This window comes from Oncorhynchus gorbuscha, linkage group LG14 (genome assembly GCF_021184085.1).
Source record: "Oncorhynchus gorbuscha isolate QuinsamMale2020 ecotype Even-year linkage group LG14, OgorEven_v1.0, whole genome shotgun sequence".
Taxonomy (NCBI): domain Eukaryota; kingdom Metazoa; phylum Chordata; class Actinopteri; order Salmoniformes; family Salmonidae; genus Oncorhynchus; species Oncorhynchus gorbuscha.
The window spans coordinates 37,835,743-37,862,840 of NC_060186.1; the positions used below are offsets into that span (position 1 = coordinate 37,835,743).

At 42.2% G+C, this 27,098-nt stretch overlaps 2 protein-coding genes across 2 annotated transcripts in view; one reads left to right on the top strand and one right to left on the bottom strand.

Annotated features, from left to right (window-relative positions):
• Positions 1-636: 636 nt before the first annotated feature.
• Positions 637-2,917, top strand: LOC123994892 (homeobox protein Nkx-2.4-like). Its single transcript, XM_046297966.1, has 2 exons — positions 637-1,131; positions 1,310-2,917. The coding sequence occupies exons 1-2, from the start codon at positions 765-767 to the stop codon at positions 1,975-1,977; spliced, it is 1,035 nt and encodes a 344-aa protein (XP_046153922.1). The 5' UTR covers positions 637-764; the 3' UTR covers positions 1,978-2,917.
• Positions 2,918-3,470: 553 nt separating this feature from the next.
• Positions 3,471-27,098, bottom strand: part of LOC123994891 (5'-3' exoribonuclease 2-like) — a 30,440-nt gene continuing 6,812 nt past the window's right edge. The window contains exons 16-30 of the mRNA XM_046297965.1: positions 24,081-24,169; positions 21,343-21,478; positions 19,495-19,602; positions 19,290-19,379; positions 15,035-15,107; positions 14,781-14,864; positions 14,361-14,458; positions 12,916-12,995; positions 12,765-12,821; positions 11,958-12,026; positions 11,438-11,572; positions 10,603-10,721; positions 7,142-7,205; positions 3,851-4,010; positions 3,471-3,702 (exon numbers count right to left, since the gene is read on the bottom strand). Coding sequence (XP_046153921.1) covers positions 3,640-3,702; positions 3,851-4,010; positions 7,142-7,205; positions 10,603-10,721; positions 11,438-11,572; positions 11,958-12,026; positions 12,765-12,821; positions 12,916-12,995; positions 14,361-14,458; positions 14,781-14,864; positions 15,035-15,107; positions 19,290-19,379; positions 19,495-19,602; positions 21,343-21,478; positions 24,081-24,169 — 1,425 coding nt within the window. The 3' untranslated portion in view covers positions 3,471-3,639. The remainder of the gene's footprint in view (positions 3,703-3,850; positions 4,011-7,141; positions 7,206-10,602; positions 10,722-11,437; positions 11,573-11,957; positions 12,027-12,764; positions 12,822-12,915; positions 12,996-14,360; positions 14,459-14,780; positions 14,865-15,034; positions 15,108-19,289; positions 19,380-19,494; positions 19,603-21,342; positions 21,479-24,080; positions 24,170-27,098) is intronic.

Sequence of the window (27,098 nt, forward strand, 5' to 3'; positions counted from 1 at the left end):
GATTAATAACATAGGGTTGGTTATTTTCACATCTAAATATGATTTGAATAAAGTATTATTTTAAAATACGAATCCATTGTATTGTCTGATTACATTTTGTAAAGAAGCAAAAATAATAATTTTTATGATCGTTATTGTATGGGGTAATGCAAGCCTACCAATATGTCAATTGAAAAAAATATATAATCACACCCTTAAATGCAAAATGTGACAGCTTGGATGGTGACAGAAAGTCTTCATTGTGGTGCCTGATTCGGTCTCTGGGTGTCTGTTCGAAGAGCTCTCGAGTTTTAAAAAAAAGGTTGCCATTTTATTTTTTGGCTGGAGCAACAGCTTTACCCGAATGCACCAAAACTATAGCCCATTGCCTCACTTGAAATCCGACCAAAGAATCAAAAAATATATAATTTTCGAATTAGTTCCATATCACATGTATTTATCAAGTTGACGTTTAAACCATATAAATGACATATTGCTCATCTTAAATCAAAAGTAAAATGTTCCTAAATTACCCGGTTAAAATGTCAATGCCCATTGTTGGCATGTTTGGCTCGTTGCTCCGCCCCTCGTGTTTGTCGTAAACCTGGCGCCTGGCTAGAGTCAAGACAAGATAAGAGCGCCCAAGGCTCCCCTCCTTCTCCAAGGCGATCCATTGGAAATCTCAGACGGACTCACAAGTACTCTTGTAGGTGTCCTGCAGCAGAGACACAACACTACGGTCGGACTTGTTCCGCGTTCAGCCAAATTCACCTGCGGGCTAAACCATGTCCTTGAGCCCAAAGCACTCAACTCCCTTCTCAGTGACAGATATTTTAAGCCCGATCGAGGAGACCTACAGAAAGTTTGGAGGCATGGACAGTACAGGGAACCTCGCGTCTTCGCTGGGCGCATACCGACAAACTCAGGTGTCTCAACCGGGCATCCAGCAGCACGCCATGTGCCATAATACCGGGGTGGGGAGCACCTATCACATGCCACACAGCGTCTCCCAATTTTCCAGTGCCATAGGAGGCTACTGTAATGGGAGCATCGGGAATATGGGAGACCTCCCGTCTTACCAAGACACAATGAGAAACGGCGCAGCAGCAACTGCGTGGTATAGCGCAAACACCGAACCCCGCTACCCAACAAGTAAGTTGAACAAGTAGCCTTTGATGTTACTTTTAAGAAATGCAATTATTTTTGTATAACTTAAATGTAAACTACAACTTGAAATGGTGATTAATTGAATTGCGCACCACGATTAAATTCAAATAATTTTAAACGAAACCGGTATCCAATATGCATTTATTTAACTGTGCCGTTGAAGTTTCTAGATTCATGGGGGCTACCACTGGGATGAACATGACCGGGATGGGGACATTGGCAGGGATGGATGCCACCAAATCCATGGTCACCTTACACTCTGCGCCCAGGAGAAAACGACGGGTGCTCTTCTCTCAGGCCCAGGTGTACGAGCTGGAGAGGCGCTTTAAGCAGCAGAAATACCTGTCGGCACCCGAGAGAGAACACCTGGCAAGCATGATCCACCTGACACCGACCCAGGTAAAAATTTGGTTTCAGAACCACAGGTACAAAATGAAACGCCAGGCAAAGGACAAAGCGAACCAGCAGATTCAACAGGAGAACGGCAGTGTGTGCCCACAGCAACAGTCACCGAGGCGGGTAGCAGTCCCGGTTCTCGTGAAGGATGGCAAACCCTGCCAGAACGGGTCAAGCATAACGACGTCTGGGCAACAGCAGGTGCAGCAGCAGCAGAACGTGTCCGGTGGTGCGATGACGGCATCGGGAAGTGTGGTGGTTAATCACCATAATCAGCAGGTGAATAATCCGTTATCATCCGAAGAATTGGAGGAAATGTCCCCCAGTTCCCCTATCCTACACAGCCAGATAAACATGGCTCAGACAGACGCGGCTCTCCTCGAGTACACCAATAACATGGTCAGTTCAAACCTGCTTTATGGCAGAACTTGGTAAAAGGGATAAACCTGCCATTTTATATTTTCATTCTGGAGAATACATCAAGTGGATTTTAAGACGAACAAAAACATCGGGAAGGACAGTGGTCGTTGGTGACATGGACAACAGAAGCACCATACTTCCTTGACATTTGAGAGGTGCATAGACCACCTATTTTTAAGAAAGTCGACCGTGCGTGTTTTACTTTGAAAGAGTTTTTGAAAAAAAAAAAATGAGACTCCAAGCACTCGGTGACGGTGTGAAGGGAGTGAAGTTTTATTGGTTGGAATTAAATTCTTTAAGGACACATTGAGGGTATCAGGCCAAAGTATTGTAATATTTCGATGAATGAACCTGAACTGTATATATAGTTAACACATTTCATGTGACAGTGATTGTTTTTAAACTAAATATTTCTTCGTTCATTTTTTGTAAATTACAAATGTGATGGCTGCATAGCATACATATATACACATCACAATCCAGTTGAACTAACAATAAATTGCTTGACATGTAAGCATATCTGCTTATTCATGTGGCACATGCGGATGTAACGAAGTTCACCTGTAGGTTATAGCGCAATTTTGATTAAGACGTTGGCCTAATGCAATTATTTGTTATTAGTCCTTATCACCCAATTATTGAACGAAAGAGTCAAAATATAAATGCCAATATTTCTTACCGTTACAAGCAGGCCTGGTTAAGTAAACAAATATTTAAGCACGTAGTCTATAGCATGATAAAGTCCCAAAATGCAAGACTATTTGCAGGATATTTAAATGGACCGTGACTGATTTGACCAAACAATGGAAAACAAAGATGAAAGGCGAGAATTTTTTAACTACTGTAATAACTGGAGCTCAATTGTTGTTTCACATTTTCAATAAATATAATTTGTTATTCGTGGGCTCTTTGATTTGAACATTTGAAATATAAGCACGCAAAAATGTTAACTATTAGTGATAAATTTGCCTAGTTTATAATCGGGCCCGCATTAAATAAAGGGGCACTGAATGGCCTATTAAGTATATTTATTTAATATAAAATAAATTAAATCTATTTAAAAGGACCATCAAGTTACTTATTATGTACCTGTGAAACTGGGAGAGACTGATTTATTAAAACCGGTAGGAAATGAGATATGGTTTCTGATTAGGCTATGTAATTATGTCTCAAACAAAGACTCTATGCAACTGCTATGGAGCTGTCAATCCAAGGAATTTTGAATTGACAAAAAAACAAAAAACATTGTAAAATAATTAAACCATTGTCCAAAGATCTGCTATGTTCATGATTTAGGAATATTTAGTTTACAATGAATACTTCACATCAGAAAGCTTATGACGATTGTGAGGATTGATAGAGGAGGAATATGATTTGAAAAATGTAAGGTATAAGTGATGCAAATAACTGAATCGTTTAATTTGGCTATATTTATGAACATTTGAAATAAAATATTAATCTAAATTAGGGTCAATATCAACTTTACAAACAAACTGACAATGACACAATTGTCTTGACTCACTTGTATTTCACAAGTTTTACAGGCATTATTCTTAAAAATTCAGTACATAAGAACATTTCCAGAATTATTAAAAGAAAACAAGTAAAACAGCCTGAAAGACTAATAAAGCGAAAAAAAAAAAATCATATTCGCCTTCTGCCCATCTAAGCCTAAATTTAACTCCAATTGTATCGTCTTGCTGGGGGTGGCAAGGGGTAATTCCGTCCAGCGCTGTGTCCCTGTAAAACACAGAAAGGACCAAACCGGTCAGAAGGGCTGCACAATAAACAAAGCATAAAGGGCAAAGAAGGCAGCCATTAGTGCAGTATAGTATGCATAAATTATCTGGAGGTGTCCTCGTCAGGTGGATATGGTCAAAGTCATTACCGGTTGTCCTCCACGGTCTCCTCTACGGTCATCCTGACCACGTTGTTGGTGGTAGCCACCCTGACCCTGCACCCCTCTCTGCATGTTCTGCTGGTAGGCAGCTCCCTGGGACTGCATCGACCGGTCCCAGCCGTGCCCACCACTACCACTATACTGCTGCCTGCTGGGGAACAAACATTACAATTGTCGTTTTGGATTTTACATTTATGGACTGTATGCCTACATTGCAATTCGGTTCTTAACTGCCATGTTGTAGAAGATTACTAAAACTACATCACTGCCAATTTGCCTTTGATTCTAAAACAATGCAGATTAGTTAAACACGAAGTTAAAACATCTAGCTAATGACTAGGGCCGGAATGATACCAGTATCGCAATATCTTTTCCATGGCGAAAATTAAAACACGAAGCAGACTAAAATCTTTGGTCCTTTAGAAACCTGCTGTATGTAAAATATTGTGTTCTATAGTTTGGAAAAGAAATACGTGACTGGATGACAACACAACATTAGTTTCCAAGTCGCGATCCTGGTATCATCCCGGCCCTACCCAAATAAACAAAATCAGAATTTGAACTTTCTTTAGAATTCAATACAGTCTTTCCTCCTAATTGACAGCTACAAAAACACATTTGCCATGCTGGACAATTTGGGCTTTAGGCCCTCCCTGCATTTGTCCTACCCATTTAGTCAAAATATGTCAGAGCACCTGATCAGGAGCAAAAATAAAATATATGTTTCAAGTTCTATTGATGCAGCCTTCAAAATTGACCGTGGTGACCTAGCATCATCCCTGCTAATTGGTATAGACCTGGAGATTGAATTCATAAAAAAGAAAGAAAAGGGCCACCCATTTCACATGATTGAAAGTATAAGAATATTAAATTAATGCCAGAGTATGAAATAAACCATACATTTACATGTGGCTTGAATCATGAACTGCATTCATCCCTGAAATGAGGACACCACATTTCCTGTGTGTGATGAGCACACAGTGGGTCTCCATGAATAACACCTCAGCAATGTGTCCATCCATAAGCCAAGCCACCACATTAAGGTCTCATCTTATTCACTACAATTGGCCAAGGAAAAAGTAGGAACCGTTGTCGAGGGGCCCATCCCTCATTATTGAACCATGTCACATTCTTCCCCAATGCCAGACTTAACAGAGCACTGGAATCTGTAATCCCTCCTCAAAGTTCCTTATGAGTTGCATTTCGGTCCTGTTCGTATAAGTAGTTAAAAGAAACTGTTTTCAATTCGCCCACTAATAACTAGTGACCTAAGGTGACAGAGAGCCACAATAGGCCTGGTAGGCCTGAAAATTTGAACCAAAGAAGCTGATTAGCCCTTCAAGAGGTCTGGAGCCAGAAACAATGGCGGGTCTGTGCGGACACAGTGGCTGTGGTGCAGAAATGTTACCGCTGGAGCAGTATTAGTGATGCCTCATTAAGTCGGCCAAACCTCAAGAGAAATTTGTTTAGCACTCCCAAATTGTTAATTCATCTCTAAGCCCCCCCATGGCGCAGCCCAGTGGGCTCAACTAATATAGGAAGGCCTGTCATCTACCTGGACATTAAGGGTGACTGCGTAATCACCACTAAACCACTGGAATATTCTCTACTAACCACATACAGTAACAGTCAAACGTTCAGACAACTACTCATTCAAGGGTTTTTCTTTATACTTACCATTTTCTACAAAGTAGAATAATCGTGAATATATCAAAACTATGAAAGAACACATTTGGACTCATGTAGTAATAAAAAATAAAAAAAGTGTTAAATAAATAAAAATATTTTATATTCTTCAAAGTAGCCATCCTTTGCACACTCCTGGCATTCTCTCAACCAGCTTTTCCAACAGTCTTGAAGGAGTTACCACATATGCCTCTTCGGTCCAACTCATCCCAAACCATCTCAATTTGGATGAGGTCAGGTGATTGTGGAGGTCAGGTCATCTGATGCAGCACTCCATCACTCTCCTTGGTCATATAGCCTATACACAGCCTGGAGGTGTGTTTTGGGTCATTGTTCTGTTGAAAAATTAAATGACAGTCCCACTAAGCGCAAACCAGATGGCATATCGCTGCAGAATGCTGTGGTAGCCATGCTGGTTAAGTGTGCTTTGATTTCTAAGTAAATCACTGAGTGTGACCAGCAAAGCACCTCCTCCCCCATGCATCACAGTGGGAACCACACATGCAGATATCATTCATTCACCTACTACGTCTCACAAAGCCACGGCAGTTGGAACCAAAAATATCATATTTGGACTCATCAGACCAAAAGGACAGATGTCCACCGGTCTAATGTCCATTGCTCGTGTTTCTTGGCCCAAACAAGTCGCTTCTTATTGGTGTCCTTTGGTAGTGGTTTCTTTGCAGCAATTTAACCATGGATGGCCCGATTCACACAGTCTCCTCTGAACAGTCGATGTTGAGATGGGTCTGTTACTTGAACTCTGAAGCATTTATTTGGGCTGCAATTTCTGATGCTGGTAACTCTAATGAACTTATCCTCTGCAGCAGAGGTAACTCTGGGTCTTCCTTTCCTGTTGCGGTCCTCATGAGAGCCAGTTTCATCATTGCGCTTGATGGTTTTTGCAACTGCACTTGAAGAAACTTTCTTGACTGACCTTCATGTCTTAAAGTAATGATGGACTGTCGTTTCTCTTTGCTTATTTGAGCTGTTCTTTCCATAATATGAACTTGGTCTTTTACCAAACAGGACTATCTTCTGTATACCACCCCTACATTGATTGGCTCAAAACACACTGAGGAAAGAAATTCCACAAATTAACTTTTAATAAAGGCACACCTGTTAATTAAAATGCATTCCAGGTGACTACCCCATGAAGCTGGTTGAGAATGCCAAGTGTGCAAAGCTGTCATTAAGGCAAAGGGTGGCTACTTTGAAGAATCTCAAATATAATTGATTTGTTTAACACTTTTTTGGTTACTACATGATTCCATGTGTTATTCCTTGTTGATGTCTTTATTATTCTACAATGTAGAAAATAGTCAAGGGTTTGTTTTTACTGAGTAGGTGTCCAAACTTTTGACTGGTACTGTATATTACACTAAACCTCATGTAATAAAAAAAAAAAAAAAAAGGTACTACCATGGTTCATTTCCTATGCTGCAGTGAAGGCTTTGGACAAATACTACAACATCCATTCGTAAAGTGTATATATAAATGCCACTGCAACAATCAATTACTTATCAGGCCCAGGATGAGAGGCCTTGCGAATACACGCCTATGTATTAAAAGCAGACAATGCCGTAGACTCACCTTGGATATTGCTGTACAGGGTTGAATGGGGGAGGTGCCCCTAGAAGACCCTGCTGCCTGGAATCTGTGACAAAAGAGAGACATTCAGAAAGTGGTTCTGGGGAACCAATGTCCCTAACACGCTACCAACCTATCGAGAGCAATACACCCTTTTAAAAACAGCAATACTTAAGGTGTACCTACCTAAAAATTTGGTTCTGATGAGTTGCCATCAGTGTCATTTTTATACACCTCCGTACATATTGCATAGATAAAACCAGCTATGAGACTTCTCTTTAGTGAAAATGCTAGTTTGAAACAAAGTGAGATTCCAAGGAATCCATTCCAAAGCAATCCCTTCGAGTGAAATTTAAATCTGTTGCAAGCAATTGTTTGGGAATCAAAACGGAAACTCAGGTTTAGCATACAACAGACTATGTAAAAATGTATTAAAAGTTAATTAACCCAGTTCACTTCAGCCTTAACCCTCAATATGAAACCAATAGATTTCAACCTAAAAACGGATCAAAAGAAAGTCACAATGATAAAATTAAGCCCATTCAAGCACTAAACCACAATAGGATTTGAGGTGGGGGTAAAAAAAAAAAAAATGCTGCATTTGCATTTCTTGTCTCCAGCAAAATGAAATAAGCATTCAGCGTGCAGCATTGTGGATGACTCAAGTACCCCTGGTTCCATCGCGGTGAGCCCCTTCACAAAGCCACACTTTTTAAAAAAGTAGCGAGAGCGGCTTCTTCCAGATCCGCTGTTGCCAAGGCAATGACCAGCTGCAAGCCCTGGACTTGTTTGTTTATAGGGGCAGGCCTGGTGAGTGGCTGAGACGGGAGGAGAGGGGGCGGGGTGAAATGAAAAGAACTTCAGCAAAGGAAAGCCAGTCATTTACAAACCTGGATTGGAGGTTGGTGTTAAAAATGTTTGATAGGAGGGGATAGGATATCTGGAAATAAGCATTTGGCCTGCTGGCACAGCACAACAAAAGTTTCACTTTGAGGCCAATGCTCAATGTTATGGAGAGAGAGTTTAATAATATGGTCTGAGATGACCAAGAGAATATGGACTGGTCAGTCTGACTTGCGGGGTGGAGTAAAATTGACCACAATAAATGTTTGTCAAGTGATTGAAAATTCTACAGATAAGAATTACGTACAATTGAAACAGACTAACAACGCATAACTGTTCATCCAAACAAAGTGATTAGGTTGCATCTGTGGACTTGTAAATCTTGACAGTTAATAATCTTGTGGACCAACAACCTTATTGCAGACCACCCACTCTGGCCCCAATTATACTCTGGTAACATTGTCATCCGTCTTCTGTCCTGTTGACCGGCAGTCAGTCAAAGGAGGAAATTACAATTAGGCGCCTGTCCTCCTTAATTAACAATGATCTAAAACTCTAGAGCTCCAAGCCATGTCACACAAAAGACAACGAACGATTACGCCTAAAGTCTCCCAGTACACTTCACATTCCCTTTATTAACCCAAGGGATAACAACTAGCTCAAACCAACTCCCTTTTTCTTCCAACAGTTGGCAACGTTCTATGCCTAGACCTTTCGGCCTGAAATGAGAATCACCTGAATTCCATGAGAATGCCTTAAAAGTGCAACTTCCAATAATGCAGTGACAAAGTTGCTAGTACAATGTGACTGGACGTCAGAAGACTAATGGCCACCGGCGGTGTCTCTCCGTTGGGTCATTACACAGCAGCTGTTTTTATTAGGCCCAACAACACCCCGCAGCATGTTTCAGAAGCAGCCGGTTGACACATCACCGCAGGAGGTAGTGGCACGCTGAAAGGGGAAGTTAACTTTGGTTTCAACCCTCTCCAGTCTACCACACATCCAATCAAATGGGATCGTCCCAGAAGGCTTTTATCAGAGGGGCCAGTGTGTCCAGAAGCACTCGACAATCTCATTACCACCCGCAGTCTCCCAGTGCAGCCAGCACCACTAATCAGCGACACAGGAGCTACCCCCAACCCAACACAAAAGGCTCCAACCTGACCAGGGTGATTACTGACAACCTAGTGGATCCTCCCTGAGAGAGACAGTTCACAGCAACAAAAGCCTTTGAGCGCTGAGCTCCCTACTGTCCCAGAGTTGTCACATTTGTAGTCCCGTCTCAATAACTTGTCTGGCTAATTGTGCTGTTGGGACCAATATCACCTCACACCATATATAGACTAGTAAATCTGTGCATCCTTTTATAAATTGGTGGACGAAAACTGCTAGATTCTCTTATGGATGGAATGGGAATATATACACACACTTACAATTATTTGATGTACATTTCCCTCCGACTTAAACCTGCAATGTCACTTTTGTGGCAATCTGACCAAATTCAAATAGAAATGCAAGTTATGGATTTAATTCACATTGAAAACAAGTTATAGATCGGTCACTCATTGAAAGTGTAAAAAAAGAGGCAGATCTGTTCTACGTGCGCCATTTCCATGTTTCCCGTTCTTCAGTTCAAATTGAGTCTTTTTTAGACACCAGCTTCAAACAGCAAAATTAAATGTAAAAAAAAAAAGTTATTGAAAATATCATTTGTGCCACTGGTTAATCAAGGCAAGTGTCAAAGGGACAGTACGCTAAAATTAAACTTACATTTGTATTATTCCTGCAGTTTTGGCAAATTGTATCGTCAGGACTAGAAGGCCATGAATTTTAAAAATCCCACCGTTACATAAAGTGACAATTTGAAGAGAAACAGGCCCACAATCAGATGGGCCAGAGTATTAACCCTGATTGCCTTAATCAAAATAACTAATATAGATAAAAAGAGGATGAAGTCCGTCCTACGCTGCTAATTGGCAAGTTTACCATCAGGGATGAACAGCAGAGGCCAAGGGAGGCTGCCGCAATCCGAGGGAACCAAAAGCCTTATTTGCATCAAGTGCCACTGGAATAGCCTCTGCTCCCCCACAAGCTATCAGCAGCCAGATGAGATTATTCATCAACTTGCAAATGGGAACATCAAAGTCAAATTGGAGAACTGAGTCCGAGTCCCAAAAGGCTCACTATTCCCTGTATAGCGTACTACTTTTGAGCAGAGCCCTGCTATCAGAGGAGGATGGGGCTGAGACCGGGGCCTGGGGACAACCAGGAGCCTCTGATTAGGGGCTAGGAGACCGAGAGAGAACGGCCCACTCCAGATTACGCCATTCCAACTCCCCAGTGTTGAACAAAAGGGCCATTTAATTGTATAATATATAGTTATTTTTATTCTTAGAAGAGGTACAATATGTCAGCCGAAGACAAAGGAAGTGAAATGTAGCAGCAAGTAAGAAAGGATGCAACAAAACGGCTTTTTGGATCTGAGCTTACTGTCCTATCACCTATTCAGATAGTTACTTCTCGACACCTGCATTGAACACGTAAAGACTTTTTAAAATGGGAGATGCAGCGATTGTGTTTGTCTAAGGCCTGACTGTGTGTGTGTGTGTAAGAGGACTTACGTGAGAAGTGACCACCACCACTGTGGGGGGGCCTGCTGTAGTTCCCCTGGTGGTAGTTGCCAGGGGGTGGAGCGTTGCTGTACTGCCCACCTCCCTGCTGCTGTCGGTTAATGCTGTGACTGAAAACATGCAGCGTAAATCACAGCTATTAAATAATCTGCTATAGGCTGTTCCATACACACTGTTCCTTAAGCCCCAGTCGCCAGTCATATAGCTGACTACAAACCCTAATGTGGCCTGCTTCTTCATTGAGTAACACATCGGGTGCATCAGATGCCTACCCATACATTTTTATATATTATAGCTGCTAATACTAACCATTTGCTGTCACATCAACACAAGCATACCAAACTCTGTGTGTGGGGGGGGAAGAAAAATAAATAACTAATTTATGCCAGGTTTTCCTAATTACCAGTCTCTAAACACCTGCCCATTTGGCCCCATCAAGGCAAATAACTGTTTAAATTACAGAATTAAGGATTTGGTGGACAAAAAACATTTCTGAATACATCAGGTTTCTTTGGCAGCATGCATAATTCATTCCTGAACATGCTACAGTCCAGAATCAGCCAGATGTTCAATTACCCAGGTTCCTTAAAGGGGCATTCTGGGATTGGTACATCCATTCTTGGACTTTCCGTGAGCTTGGTTCAACTGTATTTACTTTGTAAACAACTTAACAGTAAACAAACAGCCTTCTGTGAATGTCTGACTAAGTTAAAGAGCTTAGATATCATATATCAAAGGGTGACCATTGAAGGGATATCATACAAGTTGGTCTGGCTGCGAGTCTAAAATGGTCAATGCTGTCTAGTCTGAAGAGATGTGCACGTACCCCAGGGCCCTGAAGGCTGACTGGTCCAGATGAACTTGCTGCCGGTTGGAGTTGAAGCCCAGTTGGGGCCTCCAGTTACCCCTACCACGGTTACCCCTCTCCCAGTCTCCAGGCTTCAGCACCTTGGCAGGAATCCTGAGAGACAAGGAGACACCACAAAACAGTAACAGAATAGGAAACACCACACTGGTCATAAAGAGCTCCATGATCCACCAAAAAAATGAAAAGACAATGACACACTATGACTTTCTCAAAGGGGACAGGGAGACATGAGTGATAAATGACAAATATACAGGATGCCATTCTTTAAAATCAGACGCAGTGTACAAACTCAATTGACAAACCATTTTAAAGGTGTAGCAATAAGTATTTTGATAAAATTTAAGATGAATATTTTACACTATATTAACATTGCTTAAAGAACAATGTGTCTAAGCACATACAGAAGGTGTAAGATAATATACAGCTCTGACTCAATGGGAACATGTTAATTATAAAACAATGCATTTCAATAACTTACTTTGCTCCATGAAGAATGACAGCCTTGAACACAAAGGTCTCTCCAAACTGTGGGTCCTTATATTTCACTCTGCCAAGAAAAAAAAAAGAATTTTACAATCATTTATTTTATGAATAATTGAATTTTTGAGTTTCAAAAAAACAAAATAAAAACAGTACTCCCTAAAAAAGTTTACATTTCGGTGAAACTCCAGGCAAAGCCGACTCCAAGCCTTGCATTGGCAACGAATTTAATAACCATCCTGCCCCAAGGAGAAATAGCGAGCCAAGGCATTTTAAAATCAGATACTCCAGCGTTGGTCGTAGAAAATGGCATCAATTCCGTTTGACATCAGCTTTGCTCTACTTCCAGTGTGAATGAGAAAGGCCATGTCCCAAAAGGCACCCTAACCCCTATATCTGGTCTAAAGCAGTGGACTATATACACGGAATAGGGTGCCATTTGGGACACAAACCCACTGAGAATAAGGGAGTCTCAGCACCTCTTAGAAGCTGACCCCCAGAGGGCCAAGCAGGTCGTTACATCCCAAGGACTTTTTTTTATTGTGCGGTAAATGAGCATTTGAAGTCGACCACTGAAGGAAAACTTGAAATTGGTTTCACACAGAAGATGACCTTAAATTTCTGCTCCTGGTCGAGATCAATCATGTAACGTAAAGCAGTAATGTGCCTTTACGACTATCACTCTGAGGATTGTCAACTGGCCCTTCAGGTGAACATTTGTCTGAAATTCAGTCTTTATACAAACGTGCACGTGTCCCAACTGGGAAGACCAACTGGTGTGACTAAGGTAAAAGACAATCCTTACCCAATGGCACTGTTCTGTGAAATGTCCCGTAGCATGGGGATGGGAGACTCCACTGGTCTAAGAACAAAAGCACATAGGTTAGCCATGATTCTCTCCAGAGAAGGATGAATAATGTATCAAAAAGAGTGATGAGAAAATAGATGTTCCTTACTTATCTGGTAGGATAGGGTCTCCGTCAAGATTTAATATACCTTGAATTCCATGGCATAGTTCCGCCGGCATCTCGGTGCCCTGAGGTAAACAGACATAATATTGCTTAAAGTTCATTTTAATGTAATGGTTTATGTATTTAGCCAGGACAGTCCTGTCAGTAATTGCAACTGTTTAAGGGAGTTCTACTACACAAATGAACTCCGCAAAAAAAAAAAAAAAAATCCTCACAGTCAACTGCGTTTTTTTTCTCCAACAAACTTGTGTAAATATTTGTATGAACATAAGATTCAACAACTGAGACAAACTGAACAAGTTCCACAGACATGTGACTAACAAATGGAATAATGTGTCCCTGAACAAAGGGGGAGGAAGTAACAGCCAGTAGCTGGTGTGGTCACCAGCTGCATTAAGTACTGCACCAGATTTGCCAGTTCTTGCTGTGAGATGTCGCCCCACTCCTAGCCCTCACCCCTCGATCCAACAGGTCCCAGACGTGCTCAACGGGATTGAGACCCGGGCTCTTCGCTGGCCATGGCAGACCACTGACATTCCTGGAAATCACGCACAGAACGAGCAGTATGGCTGGTGGCATTGTCCTGCTGGAGGGTCATGTCAGGATGAGCCTGCAGGAAGGGTACCCTGTAAAGCGCAGCGTTGAGAGTGCCTGCAAGCTCAGTCTGATGATGCTGTGACACACCGCCCCAGGCCTCGGTGTAATGCTCATTCCTTCTTTCCTGTTGTAACTCGGGCAGTTGTTGCCATCCTGTACCTGTCCCTGTACCGATCCTGTGCAGGTGTCGTTACACGTGGTCTGCCACTGTAAGAACGATCAGCAGTCTGTCCTGTCTCCCTGTAGCGCCGTCTTTGGCATCTCACAGTACGGACATTGCAATTTATTGCCCTGGCCACATCTGCAGTCCCCATGCCTCCTTGCAGCATGCCTAGCATGCCTAATGCATCCAACCCGGAAGCCAACCGCACCAATGTGTCGGAGGGTACACCGTGCACCTGGCAACCTTGGTTAGCGCTCACTGCGCCCGGCCTGCCACAGGAGTCTCTGGTGCGCGATGAGACAAGGACATCCCTACCGACCAAGCCCTCTCTAACCCGGACGACGCTAGGCCAATTGTGGACCTCCCGGTCGCGGCCGGTTACGACAGAGCCTGGGCGCGAACCCAGGGACTCTGATGGCACAGCTGGCGCTGCAGTACAGCGCCCTTAACCACTGCGCCACCCGGGAGTCTTAACGACCGTTCCACAAGTGCATGTTCATTAATTGTTTATGGTTCATTAAACCCTTTACACTGAAGATCTGTGAAGTCAATTGGATTTGAACAAAATTATCTTTGAAAGACCTGGTCCTAAAAAAGGGATGTTTCTTTTTTTACTGAGTTCATTAGGATGATGTGATCAAATTGCAGGGATGCTGCTTTCTTGCCATACCTCGTGAGATTCTCCACGGTACAGTTCCTGGATGAAGTCACAGATAGAATGGGACTTCCCCACAAACAGCATATCACTGCCAAGGCTGTTCCTCTTGTCTGAAACAAAGAGAGTGAACACATTAGCGGACCGACTAAGTCCATATACAAAAGGATTCCTGTAAGGGAGTACTTTACATATTAAACCTATTGATCGGCACTGACAACCGTCATTGAAAAAGACATTGCCAATTGAACACAGGGAGCAAACTTCACACATGGAATACTTCAGAATCAAAGTAGTGTGACATTCATCGTCAAGGAGTGGTATTCACACTTCAAATATTTCATTAATAAAGTACTGTGACTACCACTTAAAAATATATATTCTGAAGGAGTGGTTTACAATGGTGGCTTGAAGTTGAAGAGTCCCATTACTCACTTTCCTCTGGAGAGAGGTTTGGGTAGACTTCAGCCAGGGCTGCCCTGAGACGGCGCTCATCCACGAAGGGGAGCAATGCAACGCCTACACACAAGGTGAAAACAGTCAAAACGCATTTAAAAGTTTTTTACATTAGCAGTAGCGCTTGAGTGTTTAGCCGTTCGAAACCCGGAAGAGCAAGCAAAGCACACCGACCTGCATTCAGTGCCGTGCCAAGGTGTTCAGGTCAATGGTCAATTAACCTGTCGACTTACCTTGCCAAGCATACTTCTTTCCATTCAGGTCAATGGCAAAGTCATCAGGGTAGAAGTCAATGATTGAGGACTCCTGTTGGAGAACAAGTGCCAGGTTGGGGAATCAGTGATGAATAGAAGCAGCGTAGCAGTTTAGCAACTAATATGATGGCAACATTGGTCACACTATTATTTGGATAGTATCCCACAGACAATATCATTTACAGTGAGCTGCAAACGCATTGAGACTGTACTCAATTTTGTATTTTTGAAATAAATTAAACTAGGCAAGTCAGTTAAGAGACATATTTCCCTCACTAACTTTCAATCATCAGCTATCTGAGCAGCTAACCGATCGCTGCAGCTGTACATTGCCCATCTGTAAATAGCCCATCCAATCTACCTACCTCATCCCCATATTGTTTTTATTTATTTTACTGCTCTTTTGCACACCAGTATCACTACTTGCACATCTGCTCATCCATCACTCCAGTGTTAACCTGCTAAATTGTAATTACATCGCTACTATGGCCTATTTTATTGCCTTCCCACACACTGTATATATACTTTTCCCCCTAGTGTTATTGAGTGTACGCTTGTTTATTCCATGTGTAACTTTGTGTTGCACAGCTTTGCTTTATCTTGGCCAGGTCGCAGTTGTAAAGGAGAACTGGTTCTCAACTAGCCTACCTGTAAATAAATGATCATTTACAATGGACGGCCTACCCAAGCCAAACCCGGACCAATTGTGCGCCGCCCTATGGGACTCCCAATCATACAGCCTGGACCATGAAACTCCAGCACTTTCGATTTGAAATGAGAAAATAAAAATAAATTCTAAACACTTCTACTTTACAATAATTACAGGTGGTCCTGAATGAATCATGAAAAATGTTGATACCCAAGACATGCTAACCTCTCACCATTCATATATTCAATAGAGCCCCACAGCGATGTCATAATGCTTTCAGACAAGGCAACTTTTTTGGGGGGGGTATGATTCAATAAATACACAAAAGTATGTCGACCATTTCAGCCACACCCATTGCTGACAGGTGTCTTAATTTTTTTTTTTTTTAATCAAGCAATCTCCTAGGACAAACATTGGCAGTAGAATGGCCTCACTGAAGAGCTCAGTGACTTTCAACGTGGCACCGACATAGGAAGTCAAATTTCTGCCCTGCTAGAGCTGCCCCGGGCAAGTGTAAGTGATGTTATTGTGAAGTGGAAATGTCTACGAGTAACAACGGCTCAGCCGTGAAGTGGTTGGCCACAGAAGCTCAGAACGGAATCGCCAAGGGCTGAAGAGTGTAAAAATCATCCTCGGTCGCAACCCTCACTACTGGAAGCAACGTCAGCACAAAACCTGTTCGTCGGGAGCTTTATGAAATGGGTTTCGATGCTGAGCAGCCGCACACAAGCCTAAGATCACCATGCGCAATGCCAAGCGTTAGCTAGAGTGGTGTAAAGCTCATCGCCATTGGACTCCGGAACAGTAGAAACGCATTCTCTGGAGTGATAAATCACGCTTCACTACCTGGCAGTCCAATGGACGAATCTGGGTTTGGCGGATGCCAGGAGAACACTAAATGCCCCAATACATAGAGGAATAATGGTCTGGGGCTGTTTTTCATGGTTCAGGCTAGGCCTCAGGGAAGGAAAATCTTAACGCTACAGCATACAATAACATTGTAAATGATTCTGTGCTTCCAACTTGGTGGCAACAGTTCGGGGAAGGCCCTTGCCTGTTTCAGCAATGTCCTTGTGCATAAAAGACGGTCCAAACAAAAATGGTTTATAGAGGTCGGTGTGGAAGAACTTGACTGGCCTGCACAGTGCCCCAACCTCAACCCCATCAAACACCTTTGGGATGAATTGGAACGCCGACTGCGAGCCGGGCCTAATCACCCAACATCAGTGCCCGACCTCACGAATGCTTGTGGCCGAAGTACCCCGCAGCAATGTTCCAACATCTATTGGAAAGCCTTCCTAGAAGAGTGGAGGCTGTTATAGCAGCAAAGGGGGGACCAACTCCATATTAATGCTCATGATTTTGGAACGAGATGTTCGAGCAGGTGTCCACATACTTAGTCATAGTGTATTTGTGCATCTAACTTTCTCACTCATTCACAATTCATCCGTAATCATGGTAGCATCCACATTAATGTAGAAGTGTTTGGAAACATTTATTCTTATTTACAACAAAAGTACTCCAAAATTACACAATACGTTATATACAGTTGAAGTCAGAAGTTTACATACACTTAAGTTGGAATCATTAAAACTAATTTTTCAACCACTCCACAAATTTCTTGTTAACAAACTATAGTTTTGGCAAGTCGGTTAGGACATCTACTTTGTGCATGACAAGTAATTTTTCCAACAACTGTTTACAGACAGATTTCCCTTATAATTCACTGTATCACAATTCCAGTGGGTCAGAAGTTTACACACACTAAGTTGACTGTGCCTTTAAACAGCTTGGAAAATTCCAGAAAAATGGCTTTAGAAGCTTCTGATAGGCTAATTGACGTTATTTGTGTCAATTGGAGGTGTACCTGTGGATATATTTCAAGGCCTACCTTCAAACTCAGTGCCTCTTTGCTTGGCATCATGGAAAAGTCAAAAGGAAATCAGCCCTCCGACCTCAGAAAAATAATTGTACACCTCCACAAGTCTGTTTCATCCTTGGTAGCAATTTCCAAATGCCTGAAGGTACCACGTTCATCTGTACAAACAATAGTACGCAAGTATAAACACCATGGGACCATGCAGCCATCATACCGCTCAGAAAGGAGGCGCGTTCTGTCTCCTAGAGATGAACGTACTTTAGTGCAAATCAATCCCAGAACAGCAAAGGACCTTGTGAAGATGCTGGATGAAACCGGTACAAAAGTATCTATATCCACAGTAAAACGAGTCCTACATAGATAACCCGAAAGACCGCTCAGCAAGGAAGAAGCCACTGCTCCAAAACCACCATAAAAGCCAGACTATGGTTTGCAACTGCTCCTCTGGTCCTCTCCTCTGGTCTGATAAAACAAAAATAGAACTGTTTGGCCATAATGACCATCATTATGTTTATAGAAAAAAGGGTGATACTTGCAAGCCAAAGAACACCATCCCAACCGTGAAGCACGGGGGTGGCAGCATCATGTTGTGGGGGTGCTTTGCTGCAGGAGGGACTGGTGTACTTCACAAAATAAATGGGAAAATTATGTGGATATATTGAAGCAACATCTCAAGACATCAGTCAGGAAGTTAAAGCTTGGTGGCAAATGAGTCTTCCAAATTAACAATGACCCCAAGCATACTTCCAAAGTTGTGGCAAAATGGCATAAGAACAACAAAGTCAAGATATTGGAGTAGTCATCACAAAGCCCTGACTTCAATCCTATAGAACATTTGTGGGCAGAACTGACAAAGTGTGCGCAAGCAAGGAGGCCAACAAACCTGATTCCATTACACCAGCTCTGTCAGGGAGAATGGGCCAAAATTCACCCAAAATATTGTGGGAAGCTTGTGGAAGGCTGCCCGAAAAGTTTGACCCAAGTTAAACAATTTGAAGGCAATGCTACCAAATATTAATTGAGTGTATGTAAACTTCTGAATGTTTAATCACTGGGAATGTGATTAAATAAATAAAAGCTGAAATAAATTACTACTATTATTCTGACATTTCCCATTCTTAAAATAAAGTGGTGATCCTAACTGACCCAATACAGGCCATTTTTACTAGGATTAAATGTCAGGAATTGTGAAAAACTGAGTTTAAACGTATTTGGCTAAGGCTAAACTTCCGATTTCAACTGTACCATAAATTTTTATTGGGCCCAATATACTCTGAAACAACCCAAACAAACAGCATATGCATCCAACAAATGTGTCTAGTCACAAGCTTGATGTAGTCATTGCGTGCTAGAAATATGTGAGCAAATAAACTATTTTAATGTAAGTGAATTTGTCCCAATACGTTGTCCCCTAAAATGGGGGGGGGGGGGGGGGAGACTATGTACAAAAAGTGCTGCACATTTTTCAACTGTTCACCTGATATGGATGAAAATACCCTAAATTTGAAGAGGACAGTCTGCACTTCAGTGTAGCATTCCAAATCCAAAGCACTAGAGTACAGAACCAAAAGCAACTAAATGGGTCACTGTTCCAATAGTTTGAGCTCACTGTATATTTATGGTCTCCTATGTGTGATCTACAGTTGCGTACACTATCAACGATAACATTTTATGCTGAAAATGTGTAATATCAAGTGAAAACTTACTGGATTGCTCATGAGTGACCGCCATGTTTCAGGCAGGAAATTTCCACTGGCAGCAGGGAAAACACCCATCAGCTGCTCCAGGGGCTTGAACTGAAACACACAGCAACAGACTAGAACACGCCGCACAGAACATTACAGGCTTAAACCAGGGGAAGACTGAAGTGGAATGACAGAAAAAAAAAGCCTGCAGCCAGACCATTCTTACCGGCTTGGTCCCAAGCTCGAAGTCGGTGAACATGCCTTTGATGTCTTTGAAGTCTGAGGCGAACGGGGCGTAGTGGAACGGGAAGTACCACTTCCAGGATGCGCACCCCTGTGAAAAGCAACAGAAACAGTTGAGACGGCCCGGACAAATAATCCCCCAATACCTCACTAACTGCACTGACAGTGGACTAATTAGATGACTGGCTAAATGGGGCCCAATCACCGCAGATTTGTACTTTACTCATCTTTTGTGTAAATATTCATTTGCGGAAATGGCAATTCAACAGTAAAATAGTCAATAGATGGGCATCCTTTTTAGTAGGCTAAGTGTGAATAAATTCCATTTTAAATAAATAAATATATAAATATAGCCTACATGACACTAATCTCGGTGACATTTGCCAGTGAGTATGACTGACATTTAAATCTTATAAGATTGCATACTCAGGGAAAAATAGAAAATGGAAGTAGTAGAAGTTGCTAAACCATGAAGTTTAATCAGTGTAAGGAAGGAATGGTGGGAAGGACTTGGAAATCCATGAACATGTCCCAAAAACACTTTCCAATACCAGTTTAGTACCTCTTCACTTACTAACAAAATGAACACTGAAATTCATGTCATCTAATATTTTATGTATTTTCATATATACACACACATTAGGCAGAGGTGATCAAAAATATACACCCAAAGAATCCAACCCTGAAACGCTTATCCTCGGCTAGTGAATGACCGTCACCGGCTGGCTGGTTAGAATGCTCTTCTCGTAGAGAACCAGGCCCCCTAATCATTTCAACAGTCTTCACATCAGACTTGGCAAAACTAATTAAAAAAAACACAGACAAGTCTATTATGAAAGGTAACTCATTCAAATAACAAAAAGGTGGCCCTCTGTGCCAACACAGGATAAGAATGCGTGAGTCGGACAAAAACAGGCAAATACCCATGTTTAAATATTTACATAGCCCTAGAACATATACATAATCAAATTCCCCGGCACAAATCGATTGTCTTTAAACGAACAACGTGACAAATCAAGGTAACGCCATGTTATGCAGAGCGATCCTACTAATAAAAATAAAATGGGTATGAGCTTTAGCTTTGTGTTTTGGCGTCCGACTAAACCGGTCCGTTTTCCCACAGCGTTTGGCAACATGTGTGCACGCATCACAACTCCAGTGGCACAACCAGCCCGGTGAATGTCTGGCGGAAACTATGAGACACGTCTCCATCAATGGAGGGCCCGGGTAATGAATACATTCCAGCCGTCCCCCGGGACTGCTGTTGATTGCCGAGCATGTGGTGTCAACACAAGGGCCTCGCATGCACAGGGGCTCACAATTACCTTGGACAAATCCCTAAACACCAGTCTGATTTAGACTAGGATCTTCTGGAGAGAACCAACACCTAATTATTACATTTTAAGTTAAAGATCAGGATCTGCATCTACAACTAACATTTAAAACGTTTTTTTTTTTTTTTTTTTTCGGTGACAAAGCAAACAGAGTAGCGAGGACAGCTTGAGTCATCAGATACCGGACAAAGACCTCCAGAGAATACGTCGAAATCCCCTGAGACCTGAAATTATGGGTTGAAGTGTACATTTTCAGAGATTTTTTTCCTCAAGTTCAACTTAATACTGCTCAATAATCAGTCAAATAATTGACCATTGAAAGATGACCCATCCAATTTGACCAGGCCTTGTTTAAAAAAAAAAGCCCATTCTGAGAGGGACGTTATGATGTTAGTTCTCAGCTGTGCAGGTTAAAGCTTTTAAAGTACGGCCTTGTGTATGTGACTCTGCATCCCGTGCATATGACAAATAAACGTCGGTTTGAGTTAGTGTTGTACCTGGTAGTAGTACCTCAGGACCCAGCAGAGACCCTCCACGTAGGACATGACCACCTTTTTGCGAAAATCATCGTCAGTCGCGTCAACGTCAAACTTGGTCTTGTAGTATCGCTGCTTCCAGCCATCCTCCCACAACCTAACACAGGGACAGTCGTATTCATTTCCCCATTCATGCACATGGAGTGGTGTTCATGTTCTATTGTGGGGGTTAGATTCTAGATTCAGCCACGGGACGATGTGTGTCAGGGTGCCGGAACATAATTATAAATCATTGGGCTGCGCCCCAATAAATAAATCTTGGTCAACCGAGAGGCGTCTGTTCTTTCGGCCAATCGATTCTTAAACATTGAGAGAGAAACATATACACACACTATGTTTGAATAAAATCCACTATATGTAGGCAGAGCTTTTCTGCTTTAAGCACTGACATTAAAAACGAAGATGCATTTCTAAAAATAGGAAGCCAGAGATCAATTTAGCCTAAACTGATTTTTCTTTTTAGAGAGAGAGATCATATATCTTTTCCCGACCCTCCTCCTCCCACTGACCTTCGCTGCCGTTACGCTCCCGACTTTGCCGGTAATAGGCTACACCAGCGATCAGCAACCTTTTCAATTTGGAGAGGCAATTTACTCTACAATTTCCACTGATCTGCATGCCAATTATGATTTTCATATGCACATTTTTCATGTATAATAAAGTCTTTACATCTCAAAATAAAAGGTAACGTGGTTAATCAAAATTGTAAATGAAAATTATACAAATCTAAAAGTAAATTGCAAAAAACAACCTACATAAAGCCAACAAATCAAAACAATGCAGCCTACAGGAAGAAAATATCCTGATGAATATGAATATCCTATAAATCACATTGGCTACACATGGCCTGTCTGCAAGGAACTGGAAACATTGCATTAACTATTGTATTAACTCAGTCCTGCATTAACTATTGTATTAACTGGGCCCTGCCTGAAACTCCTGCTAGCAAAACTGCAACCTTGTACAATACCCCATAATGACAAAGCGAAAACAAGTTTTGAAAAAATTTGAAATAAAACCAACAGAAATACCTGTTGCAGCATTGAAAGTCCCCAAGAAAAGCGGCCCCCATCATCCTTAAATGGAACCCAGCCAAACTGAGCAATCCGGGGAGAAAGGCCTTGATCAGGGAGGTGACCAAGAGCCTGTTGGACAATCAGAGCTCCTCTGTGGAGAATCTTCCATAAGGACAACTATCTCCGCAGCACGCCACCAATCAGGCCTTTATGGTAGAGTGGCCAGACAGAAGGCACTCTTCAGTAAAAGGCACATGACAGCCCGCTTGGAGTTTGCCAAAAGGCACCTAAAGACTCTCAGATCATGCGAAACAAGATTCTCTGGTCTGATGAAATTAAGATTGAACTCTTTAGCCTGAATGCCAAGTGTCACATCTGGAGGAAACCAGGCACCATCCCTACGGTGAAGCATGGTGGTGGCAGCATCATGATGTGGGGATGTTTTTCAGCTGCAGGGACTGTGAGACTAGCCAGAATCAAGGCAAAGATGAACAGAGCAAAGTACAGAGATCTTTGATGAAAACCTGCTCCAGAGCGCTCAGAACCTCCAACTGGGGCAAAAGTTCACCTTCCAACAGGACAACGACCCTACGCACACAGCCAAGACATCACAGGAATGGCTTTGTAACAAGTCTCTGATTGTCCTTGAGCAGCCAAGCCAGAGCCTGGACTTGAACCCGATCTAACATCTCTGGAGTGACCTGAAAATAGCTGTGGAGCAACGCTCCCCATTCAACCTGACAGAGCTTGAGGGGATCTGCAGAGAAGGGGAGAAACTCCCCAAATTACAAGTGACAAGCTTGTAGCACCAAACCCAAGAAGAATCATTGCTGTAATCACTGGCAAAGGTGCTTCAACAAAGTAATGAGTAAAGGGTTTGAATACTTATGTAAATGTAATATTTTTTTATTATAAATTAACAAAAATGTCAAATAAACTATTTTTGCTTTGTCATTATGGGGTAGTGTAGATTGAATCAATTGTTTTCCCCCTCAATTTTAGAATAAGGCCAAAATATGTAAAAAGTCAAGGGTCTGAATACTTTCCGGAGGCACAGTATATAATTTTACTTAACTTTTGTCGACTCCTATTGTATAGGTGACAAAGCCTTCTAACAAGTAAGGATGAAAGCCTTGGGCCTGCTCATCAATAAAACCATTCTCAGGCTTTGCATTGTGTCACTATGCCGAGTAACATATAGAGCACCATTTCCTAATCTTACATATAGGATCTGGTAATTACCATAGTAGTTCATTTCTATGAAGGCTTGGGAGACAAACTAGTTTGCTTCTTTAAGAAGTAGTGTAATGGTTTCGACATACTAGTAGATTGGCGATGCAGTGCCATTCTGCACACATAATCAAGGATGAGCAGCATCTGTCTAGTCCATCCTCCACACTGGCCCACAAGGAGAGCAGCCTAGTAACAGGAAAGCCTCCATGAATACCAATTTAGCCCAATGGATTTAACAGCTTTGGCGAGCGCATCAGGAATTTGAGATATATTCCTTCTTTCCATATTAAATCACTTGCATGGACTAGGAGAGGGTGGTTGGAGGTGGTAAGAAACCACAGAGGGGCCCCTGCAGTGGAGAGGCATAAATCACACCATCTCCCTAGCTGAGATGCCTGCCTGGATGGTTGACAGAGTACCTGGTTGACTGACTGTAGCGCAGGCGTTTACCTGACGTTATCTTCAGGATCTGGTTCACTGTCGCTGTCCTCGGCTTTCCGCTTCACACCCCGGCCATCCTGCCCATCACTGGTCCCTGCCTGGACAAGATACAAGACGGAGAAGACAGTCAGGAGATAGCATACAAGGAAGACATACCCTTATAAATAAATATACCCACATCATCTTTCAGTCTGACAAGAAGCAACCTACGAAGCAACTTAAAAATGAAAGCGCGTTGACAATTTTTCCACCATCGGAGGAAGCAAGAGCGGTTGGGACTGATATTCTCCTTTGTTTGAGAGCTCATACCTGATCCTATTGAAATAAAACCACCTCAAGTAGGGAGTGAAGACCTTCCCCTTTGCCACGCTTCCCTTGTGAACACCGCATTCATGTGCAAACTCGGGCTATTGTTCTCATGCATTTATGTAGCAAAAGCAGAGCGAATGGAGGCACTGTAACAGCTTCTTACAATGTACATTCATAACTTTAATAAATGACTTGTAAAGACTGGCATCAATAGAAAATGGCTACCACGCTCAGACTTAACATCAGGTACATACAGGGCTATAAATTAAAATTCTACATTGGTCGTAATGACCTACTGCTCAGAATTTTTCGTAACATGACAAACGTAAGCCTATGTAACAATTAGGCCAGACAAACTTGATTTACAGTTTAACGGATGCCCCTCGACCTTTTATTTTTGCCAATTGATGCACTGTCCACTCAAGGATTTCCCAAGCTGATACCCAAGAGTAAAAGACCAAACCACTTCAGATCACACGCTTGTTAACATTCAGGGCCTCAGATTGACACCCGCTTGGAACCGATAAGTGCAGATGTTTCATTTCTCTAGCATGCCAGCATGGCTGAGGCGGTGGAAATTCCTACTATGTGTGTGTCCAGGTTAAATGTAGGATGTCCCTCGTTATAAACAAAGTTGGTTAAATCCACAATTAAATGCTTAATTTTATGTCCTATTAGAAGCAATTAATACCCAAAAACAACATCAACAAACCAAATGACTGACCAGAGATCAGGGCATTCATTAGCAAATCAGATAGTATTGGAGAACCAGATTGAAATCAAAATGAGCGATGACATCGAAGTGTGTCAGCTGCATGGTGATTTGCGATTCATAAATTACATTTTACCGGTTCTGCCTGTAGCAGGTCGACAGACAACAAAAGACTAAATTCATTTGAAGTTATCGTGCGCTGCCAAACACAGCCAGCATATCCTGCAAAATGCATTGCCAGTGGCACGTGCCGATCAGGAGCTCCACAATGATGCGGTAACTGACTCCAAGGTGGGGGCTTTTCATGGCAGCCGGATGAGAATGTGTTGAGTGATTGACTGTATAGGCCGACTGGGCTCAAATTTGCTTCAGTGGATTGACGTTTCTAATTGCGTATGTTAAATAAATAAATGTATTCTGTAGATGCCACACAATGGCTGGATTTAATACACTTTTTCCAAAGCTACATGACAGACCTTGAATGATTGTCCATCTACAAAGTAAAGGCCTAGTCTATGCAAGTCACATAGGAAAGAAAATCTAATTTAGCAGACGCTTTTATTCTAATTCAAGAATACAATGTAACAAATATTTAAGCAACCAGGGACAAGAGGCAGGGCACGCTGTATCCTGAATACAGTCACAGGTAAATGCCGTTCAGCACGACACGATAGCGGAGGGCTAGTCAACCCATTTACCTGGGCACAGTTCACTCTAGGTACTACAGAAATCGAAATTTGAAAGTGAAACATTGTTTCCGAGGTCGGACATGCAGACAGCGAGGCTTAGATGAACCCCCGCCGTATCAAACTAAATGCTAGGCAGCAAGGGGAAATAATGTGAGAGTTCAGATAAATACAACAACAAAAAACTTGGCTCACTCAACTCACCTTTTCAGAAAAAAATATACATCTGTTTAAAACAGTAAACCATCTTTGTCTGACCTAATCAATTAAAAACAGTTCTGTATCAATGTAGTTTGTACAGTAGGCTATAGGCCCAATCCATAGCCCTGTGTTGCCAATGTTGTTCTTCTTAGACCATATTAAAATGATACTGCTAAACTTAAGGTTTATGATCACACTGGTAATAGATTAGCTGTATTACTTGTGAGGTACACCCAGGTGAGCATAAATTCAAATAATTGAATGTATATATTTTTACTGGACTGATTGCATCTGATGGTCACCACCCCTCTGCTCTCCCTCCTGCTGCAGAGACTGACCTTGACCAAAAAGGGGACAGCGGGGGGGGGGGGGTGTTGGTCACACATCAAAACATTTAGGAGCATATGAGACCAAAAACGGTCACACTTTAGAGCCCTGGATACATACAGGGTACTGTCAAAATAAAGGAAACGCAACACAGTGTCTTAATATGGCGTTGGGCCACCAGAACAGCTTCAATACGCCTTGGCATAGATTCTACAAGTATCTGGAAATCTATTGGAGGGATGTAACGACATTCTTTCATGAGAAATTGCAAAATTTGGTGTTTTGTTGATGGAAAACGCTGTCTCGGGCACTGCTCCAGAATCGCCCACAAGTGTTCAATTAGGTTGAGATCTGGTGACCAAGACAGCCATGGCATACAATGTTATAATGCTTATCAAACCATTCAATGACCACTCATGCCATGTGGATGAGGGTATTGTCATCCTGGAAGAGGCCACTCCCATCAGGATAGAAGTGCTTCACCATGATCACTCAAAATGGCGGTGTATTTATTGCCGTTTAACATTGCACGCTAAGGGGTTGAGTGGACCTTAGGAAAATGTACCTCACACCATAACAGAGCCACTAGAACCCTCATTTACTGTATATACACACACGCACAATTTAACATAGACACAATTCCTGTGCTGCATTTGACCAATACATTCTGGTACAGTCTTCAAATCACTAAACTGCAACTGTAAAGTTAATGTTGTGCAACTTCACAAATTTTGCAATAGGGCAGAGAAATGAAGCAGTTTTAAAGCTAATTTCCTGCAATTCTACACCTTT